General features: G+C 34.3%; 1 protein-coding gene across 12 annotated transcripts in view; it reads right to left on the bottom strand.

Annotated features, from left to right (window-relative positions):
- The window catches only part of CEP112 (centrosomal protein 112), a 397,262-nt gene that overhangs the window by 366,473 nt on the left and 7,798 nt on the right, over window positions 1–22,991 (bottom strand). For 11 of the 12 annotated variants that reach the window (XM_072746768.1, XM_025999623.2, XM_072746763.1 and 8 more), the window contains 2 exons: window positions 20,319–20,509; window positions 17,910–18,082 (listed from right to left, as the gene is read on the bottom strand). Coding sequence is in view for 9 of the 12 variants with exons in the window: in XM_025999623.2 (XP_025855408.2) it covers window positions 17,910–18,082; window positions 20,319–20,509 (364 nt within the window). In the remaining 3 variants the exon portion in view is untranslated. Of the gene's footprint in view, window positions 1–17,909; window positions 18,083–19,245; window positions 19,529–20,318; window positions 20,510–22,991 lie in introns of those variants that run through there. The other variant, XM_072746766.1, reaches the window with a different exon arrangement.

Consider the following 22,991-nt stretch of genomic DNA (forward strand, 5'->3'; position numbering starts at 1 on the left):
CCAGGAATATCCCACTTGGTCATGGTGAATAATCCTTTTAATATGCTGCCAAGTTGTAGGCTAGTTATGCTTTTTTTTTAAGATTTTTTACATCAATATTCATCAGGGAAATTGGTCTGTAGTTTTCCAGTAGTCTTTACCCAGCTTTAGTATCAGAATAATGCTGACCTCATGCCATGAATTTAAAAGTGTTTCCTCCTCTTCAATTTTTGGAAGAGTCTGAGGACTGGTACTAAATATTCTTTAGATGCTCAGTAAAATTTACCCATGAAGCCATACGGGTGAAGGCTTTCCTTTGTTGTGAAACTGCTGAATATTCCTTCAATCACCTTAACACTTAGAGGTCTTTTCAGATTTTCTATCTCTTTGTGATTTCTCTCTCTTCTCTTGGTAGATTATGTATTTCTAGTAATTTGGTCATTTCATCTGGCTTATCCCATTTGTTGGAATATATCAGCTCATCACACTCACCTATAATCCTTTTTATTTCTGTAAAAACAGTTGTAATGTCCCCTCTTTCATTTCTAATTTCAGTTCCTTTAGTCTTCTTTCTTTTCTAGTCAATTCAGCTAAAGGTTTGTCAATTTTGTTGATTTTTAAGAAAACAACTCTTGGTATTATTTTTTCCCTAATGTCTTTTTCATTCTCCATTTTGTTTATCTCTGCTCTAATTTTTATTATTTCCCTTCTGCTAACTTTGGAGTTTGTTCTTCTTTTTCTAGTTCCTTAAGATGCAAATTTAGGTTGTCAATATGAGATCCTTCATTTTTACTGTAAGCTTTTACAGCTATATGTTTCCCTCTTAGCACTACTTTCACAGCCTCTCATAAATTTTGGTATGTTGTGTATTCGTTTTCATTTATCTCAAGATATTTTCTAATATCCCTTTTGATTTCTTCTTTGACTCACTGCTTGCTTAGAGTTATTATAATTTCCACACATTTGTGAATTTTCCAGTTTTACTTCTGCTATTGACTTCTAGTTTCCCTATTTTTTGATCAGAAAAAAAAATACTCTTTGTGAGTTCAATTCTTTAGGACCTTTTTGTGGCTTATCATATGGTTTACCCTAGAGAATATTCAAAGCACACTTGAGAAAAATGTGTATTCTGCTGTTGTTATGTAGAAAGCTCTGCATCTATCTGTTTGGCCCAATTGGTCCATAGTGTTGTTCAAGTCTTCTGATTGTTATATACATTATTGAATGTGGGAATATGGGGTACTGGAGTTTTCTACTATTATTGTAGAGCTATTTCTCCTTTTAGTTCTATCAATGTTTGTCTCATATATTTAGGACTTCAGATGTTTGGTGAATATACTTATAATGGTTCTGTTTTCTTGGTGAATTGACCTTTTTATCATAATATAATGTCCTTGTCTCATTAAAACTTCTTAAAGTAAGAAAATCATACTTTTGTATGATATGTAGCCATATCTGCTCTCCTTTGGTTACCATTTACATGGAATATCTTTTTTTTATCTTTTCATTTTCAATGTGTGTGTCTCCTTAGATCTAAAGTGAATCTCCTGTAAACAGCATATAGTTGGCATTTTTTATCCATTCTGCTAAGCCATGACTTTTCATTGTGGAGTTTAACCATTTACACATAATGCAATTAATTAGTGATAGACAAAATCTTATTATTGCCATCCTCTGTATTCTTATAGCTTCTTTGTCTCTCATTTCCTCCCTTACTGCTGCCCTTTTTAGTTGATTTCTTTGTAGTAACATGTTTTGATTCCCTTCTGTATATTCCCTTTTCTGTATATTTTCTTTGTGGTTACCATGAAGATCTCACACACACATACACACACACACATATACACACAAATCCTAAAGTTTAACAATATATTTTAAACTTCAATTGCATGCAAAAACTCTACTACTTTATAGCTCCACATCTCTCCCCACAATTCTGTTATTCATACCATGTATTCATTAACACATATCTATAACTATTTTATGCATATTACTTTTTACTCTTAAAAAATGCAATTAAAAAAATGGAATTATACACCAAAATTAAAAATTCTACAGGTTTTTATATTTGTCCATGTATTTCTTTTTATTTGATCAGTCTGACCAGTATTAACCAATTTTATTTAGCTTTTCAAAAAAAAAATTAATGCCTGGTCCATTGATCTTTTCCTATTGTTTTCTGTTGCATTGATTTCTACTATTTATATTATTTCCTTCATTTTATTTACATTGGGTTCACTCATCTCTTATTTTTCTAGCTTCCAAAGAGGGAAGCTGTGATCACTGATTTTTGTTATCTCCTTTTCTGTTATAAACATTAAAAACTATAAATTTCCCTCTAAGCACTACCCTAGCTGCACCTTTAAGTTTTATATTTTCCTTATTCTTTGTTTGAAAATATTTTCTAAATTTCCTTGTGATTTCTTTCTTGACCAATGAGTTTCTTAGAAGTGATATTTTGGGGGCACCTGGCTGTCAGTGAGGCATGTGACTCAGGGTTGTGAGTTCAAGCCCCACATTGGGTGTGGAGATCACTTAAATATAAGATCTTTTTTAAAAGGGGTGCCTGGGTGGCTCAGGGGTTGAGCGTCTGCCTTTGGCTCAGGTTGTGATCCCGGAATCTCACGGGAGCCTGCTTCTCCCTCTGCCTATGTCCCTACCTCTCTCTCAGTGTTTCTCATGAATAAAGAAAATCTTTTTTAAAAAGAAGTTATTTTTGAAATTTATAAACATTTGAGGGCTTTTCTGGATGTACAATACTACTATTGTTCATTTCTCATTAAATTCAAATGAGGACAGAATACATACTCTGTGTCTTTCATCTTTTGATCAACTGAGATTTCTTTTATGACCTAGACATGACCTATCTGGATGAACATTCCATGTGTACTTAAAGAATGTGTAATCTGCACCTATTGGGTGGGGTATTTTATAGATGTCAATGAGGCTGAGGTGGGTCAATGCATTGTTCAAGTCCTTTAGCCTTACTGATTTTTCTGCTCCATCAGTTCCTAAGAAAGGGTGTTAAAATCTGCAACATTTATGGATTTGTCTATTTCTCCCTTTAGCTATAATTTTTGCCTCTTGTTTTTGAAGATTATTTGCTTATTATTTTTTTAAAGATTTATTTTTTTTATTTATTTATGATAGAGAAAGAGAGAGAGAGAGAGAGAGGCAGAGACACAGGAGGAAGGAGAAGCAGGCTCCATGCCAGGAGCCTGACGTGGGACTCAATCCCAGGACTCCAGGATCGTGCCTGGGCCAAAGGCAGGCGCCATACCGCTGAGCCACCCAGGGATCCCCCCGCTTATTTTCTACATACACATTTATAATTGTTATGTCATGTTTATTAACTGACCCTTGTATCATTACAAAATTGTTTGTTCCTAATAATTCTCCCTAGCTTACCCTCTATTATTTTACCTGATATTAAATACAGCATTCCAACTTTTGTTTCATTTTAGATCTCTACATTCTACATCTCTTTCAATTTACTTGTCTTTGTATATTAAAGTATGTCTCAGAGATAACATACAATTAGTTCTTGTTTTTTTATCCAATATAACAATCACTGCCTGTGGATTGGGCTGTTGAGTCCATTTACATTTAACATGATTATTGATATGGTTCTATTTAATATGTCACTTTGCTATTTATTTCATATTTTTCCCATCTCCTTTGTTCCTCTGTTCTTCCCTACCTTTTGTGTTGACTATTTTACTGTATTCCATTTTAATCCCTCTAGCTATATTTATTCCCAGTTATATGTCTATTTTATTTTTGATACTTGTTCTAAGTATCAAAGATGCTACATAACATCTAATGTGGCTCCCAATGATCCCCATTTCCCGGTATTCATGCCCTTCTATAAGCCCTTTTTATTGAGTATACAGTGAATCTACTGATTTACTTCTAATAACCTGAATCTACAAATGACAAGCTATCACTTCCAAGATTAGCTTACAAAAAGAGCCTGGTTTCCATCTTGCTTATTCTCTCCAATGCAAGCCAGCTGCCATGCTGCACGCTGGATAAAGTCTAAACAAGGAACAGAGGGAAGCCTCTAAATGAAAGCCGTAAGACTGAGGCCCTCAGACAAACATCCCACAAATACTTTGACTATAGGTTTATAAGAGAACCTGAGCCAAAATTCCAGCTAAGCCATGTCCACATGATAATAAATATTTATTATTTTTAAGCTACTAAGACTTGGGAGTAATTTGTTATGCAGCCATAGACAACTAATACAGATTTTTATTACTACTTTAAAATGTGGAAAAGTCTTTTGAATCAAATAGTGGTTGGAGGTTGGAATGACTGAGTAGTAAGCTAGAGTTAAGACAAAATTGACTTGAAGAGCTGTTAGTAGAAATCTTAAATTTAAGGACATTGCTAGTGAGAACTCAAGACAAAGTGAGAGACATGTTATTGAAAATTAGAGGAAGAGGTATTCTTTTACTACAATGGCAGAAAGCTATACTATCACCTTCAGTAACATGTAAAATAGAAAATGTGCTTAGTAAATTGGGTGAGTGATATAGTGAAGGAGATTTCCAAGCAAAGTAGTTCTTGTTGCCTATAGTAAAATGCAAAAGGAGAGAAAAAATATAGTGGAGGACACTTAAAGAAAAAAGAAGCAGGACTTCATAATTTTAAAAATTCCTAGTCTCCAGCTGGCAAAAGATGCTAAAGTAAGAATGGCATCCAAGTGAAGTTTGGGCATTGCTTAGAGATAAAGCCAAGAGTACAGATGAAAAACCTTTTAAGATCAAAAATATTAAAGGTGGTACATCAGAGCACTCTATACATTCACACATGGAGACCTTTAAAAAAAATAAAGGCTATGAAATAAAGATTCTCTCAAACAACAGAGTCTCTAGAAAGGTTAAAGTCATTGTCCTTCAATTATATCAGTGGAGCACCTGCATGGCTCAGTGGCTGAGCCTCTGCCTTTGGCTCAGGTCGTAATCCTGGAGTCCTGGGATCAAGTTCTGCATCGGGCTCCCTGGAGGGAGCCTGCTTCTCCCTCTGCCTATGTCTCTGCCTCTGTGTGTCCCTCATGAATAAATACATGAAATCTTTTTAAAACATTGTATCAGCAAAATAACTACTCTCCTGGACTGAAAAAGATAAGTGTACAAAATGAAAAGGGACCACCGGACCCCCAAAGTCTTCTAGAAGGAAGCAACTGAGAAAACTGCTCAGCTGCAAATACATGCTATCTTTCATGAAAAAGGAAGAACTCAGAAGATGGAATCAAGAACCTAGTGGGAGGAGTCAAGAGACATGGAATATTATTCCCAGGTCTTAAGCCTGAATTAAGGAATTCCCAATACCTACCCAACTAGATTTCAGAATTGCTATGGGCCAGTGACTACTTTGTGACTCTTATTATTCTCCTTTTTAGAAACGTCTATAGTGATTATTGTAGTTGGGCGTGTAGGGAGCAGGTTAACTACTGGAGATGTTTTTCCAAATATGAAACACAAATAGCCATTAAGCACATGAAAAGATGCTCAGCATAATGAGTTATTAGGGGATACAAATTAAAACCACAATGTAATATAACTACATGCCCATCAAAATGACCAAAATCAAAAACACCGATAATACCAAGAGTTGCGGATGTAAAAAAACTGAAACATTCACACACTGCTAATAGGGATGTAAAACGGTACTGCCCCTTTGGAACATGGTTTGGTATTTCTCTTATAAAGTTAAATTGTACACTTATACAACTCACTGCTAGAATTCTACCCAAAGGAAATGAAAACCATGTGTTCAAACAAAAATCTGCAATATGCAATATGAATGTCCACAGCAGCATTATTTATAATAGCCAAAGTCTGTTAACAATCTAAATATCCACTAACTAGTGAATGAATAAACAAAATGTTTATTGATGATTTACTCATCAATGGAAAACCATTCAGGGTTAAAAAGGAATAGACTATAGATACATGCAACATGAACATCAGTAACAATGCACCAAGTGAAAGAACCGGATGCATAAGACTATATACTTTATGATTCCACTCATATCAAATTTCTAGGAAAGGCAAAACTATAGAGACAAAAAGCAGATCACTACTTGTCTGAGCCTTGGAGTGTCATTCAATATTATAAAGATATTAGTTCTTTCCAAATTGATATACAGACTCAATACATTGCCAATCACAATCTCAATGGAGGTGAGTGTGTATAAACTGGCCAGCTAATCATAAATTTTAAATGAGAATGTGAAGAACCAAGAAGAGCCAAAGCAACCTTGAAGAAGAAAACTGGAGGGCATAACTATACTACTAAAAAATCAAGATTTATTTCAAAGCTTTGGTAATTAAGGCAGAGTAGAACAGCATACAGATAGACAAACAGACCAATGGAATGGACAAGAGTCCAGAAACAAACCCACACAAATAAGATTTCATAGTTTATAATAATGATGCCAACTACAGGTGAATGGCTTTTTTCTTTTAAGATGCTGGATCAAATGGCTATCTGCTATCCTGGGTGGTGGCAAGGGGGTATAGCAGGGAGCCCTACCTCACTTCATATACAAAAATCAATTCCAGATGTAGCACATACCTAAATGAGAAAAGATAAAACTAGAAAGCTTCTAGAAGCTAATATAGGCAAGTATCTCCATGATCCTGGGTTAGGCAAAGGCAAGAAATCTTAAACAAGACACACAAAAACAAACACAAACAATATCTCAAATAACAGATAAAACTATAATTAATAACATTCAACAGAAGACACAGTGAAAGTGGGAGAAGATATCTCCCATACATATATCAACAATTTGTATCCAGAATATATAATTAGAACAAATTAATACAGAAAAGACTGACAATGTTTTATTAAAAAATGAGTAGGAACTTCACAAAAGTGGACATCCAGATGGCCAAAAACATGGAGAAAAGTGCTCAGAGTCATTAGTCATGAGGAAAAATGCAAATTAAAACACCACACTAGAATTGCTAAAACTAAAAGAAACTGACAAACCAAGTGCTGGAAAGATGAGGAGCCACAGGTTCTGAAGTCCTACCATGGAAATGTAAATTCCTATAACCATTTTTGGAAAACTCTTTGGCATTATCTACTGTAATTACACTTCCAAGTCAACATACTGCACAAAAAGACACGTAAAAGAATGTTCACCATAGAATTATTTATAATAGCCAAAACCTGGGAAAAAAAAAAATGTCCTATAACAGTAGAATGGATAAAAAAAAAAAAAAAAAAAAAACAGTAGAATGGATAAATAAATGTGATATATTCACACAGCAGTAAACTAAAAATATAATCCATTGATAAATTCAACAACATGAATCAATCTCACAACATAATGTTGAGCCAATGAATAGAAAAAAGTGAACATACTTTTTATGAATCAGAAACAATTAAAACTAATGTATAGTGACATAATGCAGAATAGTGGTTACTTCGGAGGGATGATAAATGACTGGGAAGGAGCAAGACAGGTTTCTGGAGAGTTGGTGATGTTCTCTATCTTGATTTAGAAGGTGATTACATAACAGTATCTATTTTGTAAGACTTCATCAAGCTTTAGACCTGATATCGTGCCTTGTATGTTACATGTTAATTTTAAAAGTTTGTCACAAAGAATGAACTACAGCTACATTTATTAACATGGGTGAATCTGAAAAATATGATGAGAAAAAGAAGCTTCAAAATAATACGTAAACGATGGTCCCATTTATATAACATTCAAAAAATCAAAAAGCAAAGAAACGATTAACACAGAAGACAGGACAATGATCCTCTCAGATGGGAAGAGGAGCCAGTAGGGAAGGACATCTAAAGGTCTCCTGGAGTACTCTAACATGCTATTTCATGAGTAGGCTACAAGTATGGGGCATTATTAGAAGTATTATTTTGTAATTGTTCTTTAAAGTGTATCTATGTATTTTTGCACACTTTTTACATGTATGCTGTTTTACAGCTGTAAAATATCACAAGAGTAATAAAACTCCTGCACAACTACTGCATTATAAATGATCACAAAACTAAAATGAGAACTAGATTTCATGTCTTTGCATTCATCTGAGCAGCAGGTAATAATGTTATATACAATCTGAAGAATCATCTTCTTAAGGTATTGGAAAATACAAATGAAACAATAAATAGTAACAATTAATAATGCAGTAAACTATCAAATAACACTGAAAATAAGAAAAAAATAATTTTCAATGATCCACAACATACTTAATTTTTCAAAGGGAACTTTATTAGGAATAAAAAGAAAAACAAAACTAAATGAAAAAAATTAGATGCTTAACAAAACTAAAAATGACCAGAGATTCATAAACAACTTAAGACTTCATGTTTTCCCTACTTCCTACCTTAAAACAACACAATTCATTTTAAAAATTAAAAATAAGAATGTCTTTAAAAGTCATACAATTAAGTCAACAATTATTAATAGATCTCTGGTTTAACAGATAACATTTAGAGAGTATTTTAGTTAACCTCAAAATTAAATTTTATGTTAATATAAGCGTACTGTCATCCCTTTTTATTAAAAGAACAATCAAAACTGTTCAATAGTATGATCTCACAAAAAGAAACTTACTCATGAAATAAAAAGATGTTATTACAAAGCCCCATTCATTAAAAATTTTTTTTAAAGTGACCAAATTTCTAAAAAATATGACTCAGAAAAAAAAGAAAAAAAAAAAGCCTAAGAGAAAAGCAAGGCCATTATTTTCAAATCAATTCCATCTCAGTTACAATTTGTTGCCACTTCCTTGTCTTGGTAAACACCGAAGAATGATATTTAATTGGTATGCTAATATTGAAAATTAATGAGTAGTTAAGTGGTTTCATGAGTGAAACATTATGTGTTATGGAGTACCCTAAGAAACAGTTTTCATTCTTCATTTATGTAGCAGACTTATTTCTACAGCTCAAGATTAAGTGGCTATTGTATCAAAATATCAAATTAATCAGATATAATCCATCCTAAGTGGTCTACCCAAATAAAATGATAAAAAAAAGTTAAGAAAAATGATTAATTTTTCTTTCTTTCAAAAATATATATATTCACAAGAACTCCTCCGAAACCTGAGACTGACTGAAAGAAAAGCAACTATGTATTGATCATGAATGATTATCATCAAAGAAGAGACATACCTGTAAATTGCAAAGAAGCACAGAAAGGTCTCCTCTGGGGCAGAGGCAATTTATATGCAACAACACTCAACTCCTAGTCCCTGTCTGCATCCCACTGCCCCACCTAGACAGCAGGTCTCCACTAGCAGGTCAGGTTTTACGACACCCCCACAGAAGACTCAGGTCTACAGCTCCAAGCCCAATACAGCAGCCACTAAATCACTGTGGCTGTTTAAATTAATTGCGATGTTAAATTCAGTGTAGTCACATTTCAAGTGCTTAGTAGTCATATGTGAATGGCTTAGTGGCTACTGTGTTGGACAGTGTGGCCACAGACCATTTCTATGCAGAAAGTTCTACTGGACCATGCTATTATAGAATATATCTTTGCCCAAACAATGGGGCTATTCCTAAACATAATGAATGTACTTAGTGAACATTTAAGGATGTTTTACTCTATGTATTACCAAACATATTTATTTATGCCAGTGGATATAAAGAATCCCTATAAAAGGGGCACCTGTGTGGCTCAGTGGTTGAGGTCTGCCTTTGGCCCAGGGCTTGATCACGGTGTCTTGGGATAGAGTTCCACATCAGGCTCCCTGCAGGGGAGGGATTCTCCCTCTGCCTATGTCTCTGCCTCTCTCTGTGTGTTTCTCATGAATAAATAAATAATCTTAAAAAAAAACCAAAAAGTATCCCTAGGAAGGAAAGGTATTGATCAGCTCCCCCATATACTCATCCAACAATTTAGGAGCAGGGGCTATTTATAGTGTTAATTTCATTTACATATAAAAATAGAGCTTAACAGTGAAAAGAGATTTTTTTTTACAGTTTTTTAGGTATCCAGACTAAAAAATTACATCATTATTTTTAAAGTGAAAAATGTTTTTTCACAAAGATCTGACATACTGGATCACAAGTACACTTTCATTATACTTGATCACCATCTGCTGGCCATGTTATTAAACTGCATAAGCAAATGAAATGCTAGCTGTAATGGGAGACATTTTTAAAGGACATACACAGTCCTGGCTTTTTGCTGCAATGCATTCCTGGAAAACCACATCATAAAGAGATCATTGTAAAGCAAATCATATTTTCCATAAGGGCAGGGCTATAATTAGATTCTTCATTCCAAACTAAAATCTGGCATCAAATAACCCATGGAAGGATCTCATTAAAGCAAGATGCAAAAATTATAGTCCTCTATAATCACTTAAAGTAGGATAATTATTCTCCAAGTCCTTTCTTATAGGTATGAACAAATTTATTATTTAGAGAACACAATATAAATTAAAAGATAAAACTTTAATTCATATAAAGATAACCTAAATCTAATATAGTAAAAGTAATATACAATAAATAATAGTTGTCTGCACACCTAAAATTTTTATATAATGTAGATGGTACCTCTTTATAAAATGGCTTCTAAAGAAATCTAAACTAATGACTTATTTTTCATGAACAAAGTCCTCTAAAATAAGCAGAATCCATGTGTTTCTTCCATTAGTACACAGGCTGATTCATCTTTATTCCCCTCCACCCTCTCCTAACCCATAACTTTTAAGCAAACTTTCAAGTAAAAATAAATGGTATTAAATCATTCTTTTTCATCTTTTCTATCCTAGACCCTAACTTCACTTTGGTGATAAGCTACCAGACCACATCATACTTCACTGAAAAGTCATAAAAATAATTATAAGCCATTAAAAAGAAGCTTCACAGAATCATAAGACAAGAATACAACCTATTATCTTTGTGTTCTGTGTTTGGGATAATGCACAAAAAAGAATATACAAAGATGACGTGAACTTGTGTCTACTTAGGCAGCTTCTACTTCAGGGTATGACCAAATGCAAAAAAAAAAAATTTTAAGCGGGGGGGGGGGGGGGGGGGGGCAGCTACATTGTTATTCCTTCTATTTGGGGGGAAAGGGATTTGCTGAGTTATTTAAATAAAGATTCTTGGGATCCCTGGGTGGCGCAGCGGTTTGGCGCCTGCCTTTGGCCCAGGGCGCGATCCTGGAGACCCGGGATCGAATCCCACGTCGGGCTCCCGGTGCATGGAGCCTGCTTCTGCCTGTGTCTCTGCCTCTCTCTCTCTCTCTCTGTGACTATCATGGGTAAATAAAAATTAAAAAAATAAATAAATAAATAAATAAAGATTCTTTTGAAGTCTCTTTTAAAATACTCTTAACACTCTTTCTGAGAGTGTGCAGGATTCATGTTTACAATGAGAACCTTCTACATAGCCATTAATTTATTTTTCTCAAGAACACATGATTTTTAGTAATTCAAAATAATTGACCAATGGATTTTAAGATAATATCCTTTAGGAAGACTAGATAATTAGAGAAGCAAAACAATGGTCAAACAAACTAATAAGGAAGCCCCCACAGGAACTATTAAAATAACAATCATCATGCCAAAAGATGGTGGCCACAACAGCTAGCACTTTCCCAGGTCCCATGTCAGAGGCTCTGTGTCTCCATTTTACAAATGATGAAACCCAGGTTTTGGGAAATTAAGTAATTTGCCTGAGGATACACGGTTGCCAAGTGTCAAAAGTAGGATGTGAAAAAAGGCAAATTGCCTCATTTCAGCTCAATCTAGAAATAACCAAGAACAAAGGCATGGTCACCGAGGACTGCCAATGCAGCTCAAGGGGAGAAAAAGATGGATGAAAGGGGCATTTCCATACTTGCTACAAAAAGTACTCATGCCTACATGGTAGGTTAGAAAAGAACATGAGGTCTAGAATCATCAAGACCTAGATTCCATAACTGAATCCATCACTGGGAAAGTGGCATGACATTACTGACGCTGTTATCTCATCTATAAATACAAAGGCCCATCACGCCAATCTCACAGAACCATAAAGAGGATGAAATCAGATAATATAACTTACCAAAGATTTCTAGAATATTATCTAGCATACAAGGAATGCTTCATAAATGGTACAATTTATCCCACTTGATTTCTGTTTTAACAAATTAGAAATACAAGTGAAATCAACAAGTATTTATTGGGAAAATTTCATCCTTATGTTTAAATTTGTGGATTTGTTACATATAGTTAAATATATGAATGTACATCACTAATGTTCATGACATCTATCCCCATACATCTTAACAAGACGGTATTTTGGAGGGCAACCTAATAGTACCTATCAAAAAATATGTGTGTAGGGCAGCGCGGGTGGCTCAGCAGTTTAGCGCCGCCTTCAGCCCAGAGTGTGATCCTGGAGACCCAGGATCGAGTCCCACGTCGGGTTCCTTGCATGGAGCCTGCTTCTCCCTCTGTCTGCGTCTCTGCCTCTCTCTCTGTGTGTCTCTCATGAATAAATAAATAAAATTTAAAAAAAATACATGTGTGTAAACTATTAAAAATAACACAGACACGTACAAAATAAAAGTTTTTAACTTTCCACCCAGACCAGTCTTACACACTAAAGGTAAAACTGTTTCAAATGTGGCACCCAGAAATATCCCTTACACATGTACACATATGTCCATATATCCTCTGTAAAACATACATACACACAAAAGGAAGCTTACTACACTTTTATGTACTTCTTTAAAATTTTATATAGAGATCTCTCCATACTAGCCCATATAGGTTTTTCTTACCAATCCACAAGATGTTGTACCTAGTAATAATCTCACCAATAGTTTATCCATTAAATCTGTTAATGTACCTAGTTACTGAAACAGCAATTTCATTTCTGGGCATCAGGAATAGCTCAAAAAACAAGCAGTTGCATAATGGTATATGTACCAAAATGTTAATTAAAGCATTCTTTATAACAATAAAAAATTAAAAGCAACAGAGACAGGTTAAGTTAGGTTAAATTACAGTAAATCTACACAGTTGATTCGCAATTAAAAAAACTACACAGACTACATGACACAGGTTCAGACAAGTCAAGTGGCAAAAGAGCAAGAGCAAGTTGCAAAATAGTACATATAGTATAAATTAATTCATAATTGTTAAGTTACATTTGTGTGGCTATGTGTCTACTGCAGAATGATACACACCAAATTGCTGATGGTCATTATCTCCCATGAGGCAAGTGGAATAGGGGGATAAGGAGAGAAGGATTTTGACTTTTCATTCCACATATTTCTACATTGAGGTTTTTACAAGCATGTATTATATATAGTTTGTACAATTTCCTAAAATGAGGATAAAAACTGTATTAGTCACCAATTGCTGCATAACAAATTACCACAAACTGAAGAGCTCTAAACAACACACATATATTTTACATATTTTCTCATAGTTTCTGTGGGTCAGAAACATAGGTACAGCTGAGCTGGGTCCTTTGCTTAGGGCCGTGCAAGGCTGCCATCATGGTTTGCCCAGAGCTGGGTTCTCATCTAGATACTCTACTGGAGAAGGATCCACTTTCCCCACTAGCATGATTGTCAGCAGTGTTCAGTTCCTTAGAGCTAGTGAATTCATGGCAGCCTGCTTCTTTTAAACCAGCAAGACATTAGAGCCAGTCTGCTGGCAAGACAGAGTCTTATGTATCATAATGTAATCATAGAAGTGACATCCCAATACCATTGCCATACTTTATTAGTTAGAAGCAAGTCACAGGTCCTGCCCACACACAAGACTATGAACACCCAGAGGAGGACCATGGAGCCACCTGAAAATCTGCCTACCACAAAGATAATTAATGTCTTTACCAGATCACAGTGGTTAAGTACCTGAAGGATGACCAGGAAGTAATATATATGGATCCAGCTCATGGTTACAGAACTAAATGAAGTCAGCCAAACAGTACAGGGATGAGATCTAAGTCTACAGTTTCATCAGTAACATTCTGTAAAACCATGCTCCAAACTCAAATGTAAGTAAAATACTTCACTGTCAAGAAAATAAGCAGATATTTGACATTAAAATACAGTAATAGATCTCTAATAAAATAGAAAAATGATTTGAAAGTGGTTTTTCTAAAAGAAAACATAGGTAATGACATAACCTTAAACCAAGAAATATGAAAAAGGAAAGCAAAGAATAAAACCAGGATGGAACAAGCTATATGTCAAAACTGATGTGAAATACTAAGTTTACTAGTGTATGATGTGTATTGGGGGGGGGGGGGAGCACGAAGATAAGCATGATTGAATATAATCTCATACTACTTCTAACATGTCTGGAATGAAGCTACACCCTGTATCCTACAGGAAGAATAAAGGTAAAGAAAAGGTGCCACCTCTACTGAATAGAGAATCCTAACAAAGAGGCTTCAAAAGGGCTCTGCATCTTTAATAATATGAAAAGGCTAGGACACAAACAGCATAATCTAAAATGCCATTAGAAATACTTCACATACAAAAAGGTCTAAGTAAAGCAGGATTTTATAAAGTGATCAAAAAAGAAACACTAAGGGGGAAAATCTTTTAAGATTAAAGAGGTTTTTCAAAGGACAAGTTGAAGTGATTGTAAAATTTATGAGGCAGCATTAAACTTCAGTTCTAAGTAACAATAAATTATTCACTATAAAAACATACATGTGTCAAATATTATAAGACTCTTAAACTTTTTAAAACAATTTCTTACAGAACTGATTAGATGTATTAGGTCAACACTAGCAGACACTAACTTTTTCATTAGTGCAGGATGACCACTCAGAGAGTAAAGGAGTAACTTTAGAAAAACAAGGACAGACCATCAGTGGACTCTTCACCACCACTCCTGATCTCATCCCACTCATTATGTATTTGGCTTTTAAATCAATTTTATTGCCTTAAAGTAAAGTTAATGTCAGTTTTATTTTTTAAATGCCTTCATGTATACAAAATTACAAATATGTTAATTCATGTACATGTGGATTAAAATGTTAAATCAAACTAAAATTGAAAATAGATCGAATTAAATTAAGAGAAAAACATAAGAAAAGATACTGAGAAGTTTTGTTTTTGCCACACTAACTGGTATTAGCCTTGGTGGTATTCTGACACTTGACCAGAAAGATATTTCAATATGTCTTTCCAGCTCACTGTCTTTATATTCCTCACAGTGTGTGAAGAGCATCTCTATAGTCTACATCCACGCTTCTCTTAACTTTAAAACTTCTTTCCTCAACTTGTCCAAAAGTTTTTTTCAATCCTTGTGGGCCATCCTCTCTGTCACAATCTACCTATCTCAAAAGGTTTTTGTACCGATTAAATTAAGTATGTGGCAGTGCCTAATATGATACATTCATTCACGCATGTAAGCACTCATCAAATAGAAATACTTAACAAAGTTCCCAAGAGGTTCCTTGCCAGTGTTAGGCGCTGGAAACAGTGCAAATAGGAAAAGCATAGTTCCTGCCTCACGGCATTTACCATCTAGCACAGAGGACAGATATGAAATCTTTGCATGTCATGAGTGCAGCAAGGAAGCAAAGAGTCCCTTAAACAGACCTGGGGTGTTAGGTAAGAATTTTTTGAATTGTGAGCTCTAAACGACTGAGGAGGACCAAAGGACTGCCTGCTTTTCCCATTAATTACTTATTATATACCTGAGAGCTAATGTCTCATATTTGAACAATTTGCATTAAATGCCATTTTATTACAGGTGAGCAACAAAGAAAAAGAAGTTATGTGTTTAAATTATGAAGATTTTATTACGGTATTTTCTAGAAAAGTCACTAATATTTGAAGAATATTCTCTGTATTTTCTTAAATTTTATCCTCTGTTCCAAGGAAGAAAAGCCCATTCACTTGGACTCCTTGAGATCTCAAATCTATTCCTACCCTAAATCTTAATTTTACACACACCTCAATCTTCACAAATATCCCCACAACTACTTATAACTGCTATGTGGAAATTATCCATGCACCTAACTCTCTTCTCTATTTACCTAAAACACCAGTTAGAAACCCAAGTCTGTACAGTCTAGGTAACGAGTGATTATGCTACCAGATGTAGAGATAGTCTTCACTTCTACAAAGATGCAGTCTCTCTCCTCTTTTTGAGTCTTATAATCCCTCTTCATCTATCTACCTTTTCTTTCCCCTTGTGATATAATGTAAAAATGTGAAAAGAAATACTTCTTTTACCTCTCAACCCTCCTTAAAAAGGAAGAAAGATCATACTCAATAAGAGATGCAATTGATCTCCAACTCAGTGTCAAAAATGAGCAGCAAATAGTGAAGGCATGCTGCATTAGAGGAGTAGCCAAGTATTACTTAGCTCCAATGTATGGCTGTCTTCTGGAGAGACAGGTGCGTCTCCAGTTTTTTAAATTGTCCAGAAAACTAGGTATTTATATGAAATTGAAATTCCTTGTTTTTAAGTTTGAATAACTCATTCAAAAATCTTTAAAGATACTACATAAGTCAAACAAAAATCTATTCACATGATTCATTCAGTCTAAGACCACAAGTTTCCAACTTCTGCTCAGCTCCAAGACATGGGAAACTACTTTAGTTCACCTTTGTACTGTAAACTCCATATTCATTACCTAGAAAGGAATACAGCTTTTAGTTGGACACTCAAGAAATGTTTTGGCAAACACCTAATGGATTTTGCAGGCAAACTAAGAATTGTGTTTTTCTTCATATGCAAACCACAATCCCTTTATACCTCCATTCACCAGCTATAAGGCTAACAAAAATTCCATGATAGCACTTCTTCTATTTTTAAATCTCCCCTAACTGCAAAAAAAAAATACGTATCTAACACCACCTGCTATTAACTTATCTATTCATTTCTCTTTAATCTTCTGAAAGCATCCTTAATTCTACCTACCACTTCTTCCTTTTTGCCTCTCCATTTTGTTGCCCCTTGCTAGTAAAAAAATTTTATGGACTGGATCTCTTGCATTGTATTCATCTGCCCTTTTCCATCATAATACCTGAGATCTCAAAAACATATAACCAGGCTATATCAACCATGAAGGCATTTCAAATTACTAATAACATTTCTCTGATTAAGGGAGAAACAAAAATTTATACCAAAAAAGAGAGACTATACTGTTAACCAAATCACATTCCAAAAAAGTAAAATTAGCAAGATAATTAGCAAGATAATGGTGATAAGGAGTGAAGCATGAAGTATGGGTCATTTCAATTGCCACTGTCCAACATTTTAATATTTCAGAAAATACCAAAGGTAAAATTCAAAATTTGATAAAAGCCCAATGTAAACCTATCCCTCCTAAAGGCCAAAAATTATACTATGACAATAATAAACCTTTTGTGTATTTGGAAAACTTAGAAGTTTATTTTTATTTCCACCAGAAGTCCTATTTAAGTTAGAACTTTAGTGACAAAGTACAGTTGAATGGGGTTTATCGTTACATTCATTATTTTATTAAATCAAAACAAATATTGTTCAATGAGGGGAAAACAAAAAATTCAAGTATAAGCTTCAAGATGAATATGCAGGATGTTATATTTTGTTGAAGTCATTAGTAATGTTCTTAATTCATGCTTGTCATGAAGGAAAACAGAGAATTAAGTTATTTAAAGATACTGAGGCACCACCTTTCAAGTAATGGGATATATATATACATATATATTTAATAGATACCCACAAAGTGGCTAAAACTGTAACACAATCTTGAATATATAGTAAATGTTAAAGCAAAACTGTTATTTTACCTACCTCACATCCCTTCACAGCCCTCAACTTTAATAAAATTATAAAGTAAATCAACTACTTACCATAAAACACACACACATACACACACACACACACACACACACACACACACGAAAAAACAATGTATGAACCAGTTCTGAAGACAGGCTAAATTACAAATCATATCTGAATCCCATTTTGATAGCATACCTGTGTCCATCAGTTGGCGACTGCACCAAAGAGTAACCTTCTCCAGAAGAAAGCTTCCATGATTCATTTAATTTGTGTTCACTTGTCCCCAGCTCACCCATTACCCAGTCTGGTAATCCTTCTGGGCTTGAACCTTTTGCTCGTGCTGGATTTGGTTCATCAAAATAGATGGACTGATTTTTAAAAATTAGAAAAATTCTTTCAGAATGTACTATAATGAAATAAAGATTTCCATCAAGTTTCAAGTCTGATAACAACCTTTCAAATACTCAATGTAAATTCAATTACATAAAAAATGAATAATGAATTATGAAATATTAAAACACATAAAATGGATACCATTATACATTTTATTTATGCTTCGCTGTATAAGAAATCTGATAAGTGATAGAAATGATATAACAGGTGAATCTGGTGATTATTTGTATTATAAAAAAATAAAGCTTTATAAAAAGTAAAGACCACAATGATTTCACTCATATGTGGAATTTAAGAAACAAAACAAATGAACAAAGAAAAAAGAAACAAATAAACAAAAAACAACAACAAACAAACAATCCCTTAACTATAGAGAACAAACCAGTGACTATCATAGAGGAGGTAGGTGGAGGGATGGGAGAAATAGGTGAAGGGGATGAAAAGTACACTAATTATGATGAGCACGGAATAATGTATAGAGCTGTTGAATCACCATGCTGTACACCTGAAACTAATATAATGCTGTATGTTAACTACACTGGAATTAAAATTTTAAATAATAATAAAACACATGTAGGAGTGATATGTCTGAAAAGTTATAGCACAAAGAATGGGAGAAGGAAATCTTATAAGCTTCTTCCATAATTCATAAATTGGTAAAATACTTTTGAAGGTAAAAACTGCCATAAATTAAAGATGCAATTTGTATGCCCTAAGGCAACTACTAAGAAGGAAAGATATAGCTAATAAAAATAGTGAAGATGAAATGGAATACTAGAAATTCCCAATTAAAAAAAAAAGATAAATGAAAAGTTCCTTTTAAATTATGTGCTCTATTTCTTTCTGTGATCATTAATTACTCTGCACACACACAATCAATGGGCAGAAAACCACAATCTATAAAATTCAGAAACAAAAATTAGGAATCCATTGATAAAATAAAGGAGGAGCAACAGGTAGAGACCAGGAATTTAGTTCTGACCACACCACATACTAGAAAATCCCAGGCGGGTCACGCGGCCTTCTTATTTGTGAAATAAAGCCTTTCCTATGATTCTGTGAAATGAATATGAACGGGAAAACATGATGCAACACATCCATCTATCAACGTCTGAATGAGTTTCGGACAATGTTCTACCTTTAGTCCTTAAAGAAGAATGGCAGGAGCCTAATAATTGCGTTTCAAGTGAGGAGGACTTCCTGACAAACTTCCAAAGAAAACTCTGCATTAACTGGATACTTGGGCACCAATTCTCCAAATTCTACCCAAAGAATCTTCAAGAGGGGTGTACTCTAGGGAGAGGTTGACACATGACCCTCTCTATTCCAAGTCAGACAGGCACAGCAGTTTTATGAGACCCTCATTGCAATGTTCAATTGAATATCAAAGTCAAGTCACTACTGCCTCCAACACTACTGATCTGAAGCAAAATACAAATTCTACTTTAACATTCAACTGGAAACACCATTACAACTTTCGGCATCTCTGCCTTGGACAACAGAATTATCATCTAGGGTACAGTATGCCTCTTGACTGCATTTTGGTTTAGGTTAACCAAAGTAAACTTATAAAATCAGCTTTAAAAAAAATACATAAATATCCTAATAGCAACTACCAATACTGAGTACCCCAGTCAGATTTCTCAAGTATTCAAACACCACACGAACTAAGGCATATTTCATGGTTACAAGGATCAAGACAGTGACAATTCACCAATGAACGTTATTATATCTGCCTTTGTAACAGCTGATTTTGATAGTGAAATTAGGTGAAGTATAAACTCCAACCTAAGTAGAAAGGAATTTTAGATCCAACCTCTCATGAATTTTTAAATAATGTATCTGAAAGAATTTAATAAACCAGAATTTACTGGTAGACAAAAATTATACTTAATGTTATTAAGTATATTTGCTATTACACTTAATTCAGTGAAAACTAGTGGGAAATTAAGGCTCAATATAAAAAATTTTATTTCAGTTTTTCAGAAATACTGTACAATATTGTGGAATGGGCAAATCAATAAGCACAGTGCTCTTAAGGCCAATATCTGATTTTTATTCAAAGTGGGAAAAAGTGAATTACGAAGAATAAAAACAGTTTTACCTCATATATTACCTAGGACTTAATAATATAACTATTCCCAATTGGGCTGATGAATTGACATTTTTAAAGGAATGAAACTAAGACATTTTTTGGTCTATGATACCTACCATGTAGGAAGGCAATGTTTTCAGTGTCCCTGGTTCAGGCCGGTGTGTAAAGGGCCCTTCGAGCACTCCTCGCTTCAGCATGTGCAATAACAGTTTTGCATACAGGTTCCGGTTCTTCCGGCCCACTATTCCTGCACCTGTTCCTGAAGGCTCACACAGTTTCCTGATCCAAAGTGCACACCTCTGCCGTTCTAGAAGTAGGTAAGAACTGTTAGAAACTTGATTTTTCAGAAAATAAACAGTAAAGACCTGTAAAACACCTGCTTTGGTCTAGAGCAGGAGCTAGCAAACTTTGTAAAGTGCCAGACAGTGATCATTCTAGGCTTTGCAGGCTACCTGGTCTCCGACACAACTACTCAACTCTGCCACCCTAACGTGAAAGCAGCTACACACCACATGTAATCAAATAGTCATCAGCATCTTGTAGTAAAACTTTACAGAAAAGGTTTGGCCCTGGGAGGCTATAGTTCACCAACCCCTGGTCTATAGTTTAACTTTTTCAGTTAACTAGTGATCAGGCAAGACAAATGCAAAGAATTATTTTCTCAAAAATAAAACCTCTGGATCACTATTGAATAAATGTCTGAATAAAATTTTACTATAAAAACATCTCTAAGATAATTTTAGCTGTGTTGAAAAATATTTCTATAATTCTAACTACACAAAGCAAAGGAGAGATGAAATGCAATCTTATTTAAGCTTTTAAACTTAACCTAAAATTAGATCTCAAATGTTTTACTTATTAAAGCTGATAAATTTCAGATTTGTAGTTGATTAATTTAGGGTTTTCTTTTAGCCTCTCTAAAAATAATTGAGGACTATTAACCTGTAATTTAGCAAAATAATTATCCCTCTAAAGACTACCTTAAAAATACAGCACAGTTTAATCCACATATAATGATCTATTGACTACTTTATCTGACCACGACACAGAATTCTAGGCCTCATGAAAACTATTTTGACATTAATCTTTTATCAATCTAACTCAATTTGAGGATTATATATCTAACATAAATCATAAGTCTGCTTTAATCTCTTAGTTTCTAAAGGTCATATTCATTTATTGTTTTACCTACAAAAATCGCTAGGACCGGATTTACCACTTTGCTCATACCAGATTTATCACTTCAAGTACGAGGGCTAACCTTTAAAGAACTATTGTATTTTTAGCTTTGAAAATTATATAATCACAAAGCAAAGTTGAAATATTGGGTGTACTTTGAGAAAAAAAATGTGAAACAGATAAAATTAAGAAAATACTTTTTCAAACTATGTATTTTCTATATGCCTTGCAGCAAATCTATATAATACCCTAAGGGCCAGAATGTGGTACAATTTAGCTCACGAAAAGAATTCATTATTTAAAATATTGAGGAGAGCCATTATTAGAAGTAGAATTTAGCTGTAAGAAGATATAAATTATTATCATTGTTCAGGCTCTTGACTGGAATGGAAGTTCTGGAGCATTCATTACAAATTAATGAATTAAACAAAAGGGCAGAATATATCAATACTGACAATGAGTCATGAACCAAAGATTACAATTAATCCGATTCTATGTACCTAACATTCACTTCAAAAGAAGATGAAATATGAGAATAGTTTTATTACAAATACATTTATAATGGAAGACTTTAAAGCAAATTTGTCCTAATCAGCAGATCTAAGACAAAAGATAAAGGGAGTGAATATCAGAAAAGAACACAGTATAGATATCATTAAATAGAAATACAATTAATCAAATAATATACAAACAATACAAATCATGAATGAGCCACAGGATGTGAAATATGCATCTTTGAAGACTAGCAGAGGGAGAAAGAGGAGGTTACAGTCTGATGAGGCAAGAGAAGAGAGTAGGAAAAGAAGCTTGGAAGGAAGACCATGCCAAGCCATCCTGCGAGAAAAGGCTGCAGCCCTGCAACAATGGGTGGCCACAAAATGCGTAACTGATACACTATACCCTCTTCTCCCAGTGTGGCTCCCTGGAACAAATATCTAATATTGAGTTGCTGCCTTATTTTGAATACGGAGTTCACTTAGAGACCTTAGGGAAATAGGGAACTTGGACAAAACTTGGATAAAAGCCAGAGTTTCTTGGCCCTACTCCCCACTACCAAATCAGATTTACCTTCACATCCTACTACAGTTTAGAGAATCATCCTGGCCCCCTAAACTCACTCCAAGTATTCTCTGATGCCTTAAATTATCTGACAAGTCTTTGACTTGATACAAAGACCCTCATCCCATAATTAGAGAAAACAGGCCAGGAATTGCAGACAAGATAGCAACAAAAACTCATTCACAACTGATTTCATTCAGTCAACCAATAAGCATATGAGAGCAATAGATATTTTTCTGCTTTGTTAAATAAAATTGTCAGAAAAAAAGATAGACAGTAGGCTCCTATAAGAGGAAGCATTTCAGGGAGAAAAAAGATGCAGGAAGAAACAGTTGTAGCTAACTCTAGAGATCCACAGGCTTTAAGCTCATGATGTCTGAAAATGGTATCATAGGAAGATCTTTCCACAGTTTACTAGGATATTATCACTAAATTTCTACCAACCGTTGAATAGCTTAAAGCAAACAATCCTACATCAGCTTAAGATGAAACTGTGATTAAAGAAATTTAGCTTTTTGGGATGCCTGGGTGGCTCAATCAGTTGAGCATCC

Source organism: Vulpes vulpes, chromosome 2 (genome assembly GCF_048418805.1).
Source record: "Vulpes vulpes isolate BD-2025 chromosome 2, VulVul3, whole genome shotgun sequence".
Lineage (NCBI taxonomy): Eukaryota > Metazoa > Chordata > Mammalia > Carnivora > Canidae > Vulpes > Vulpes vulpes.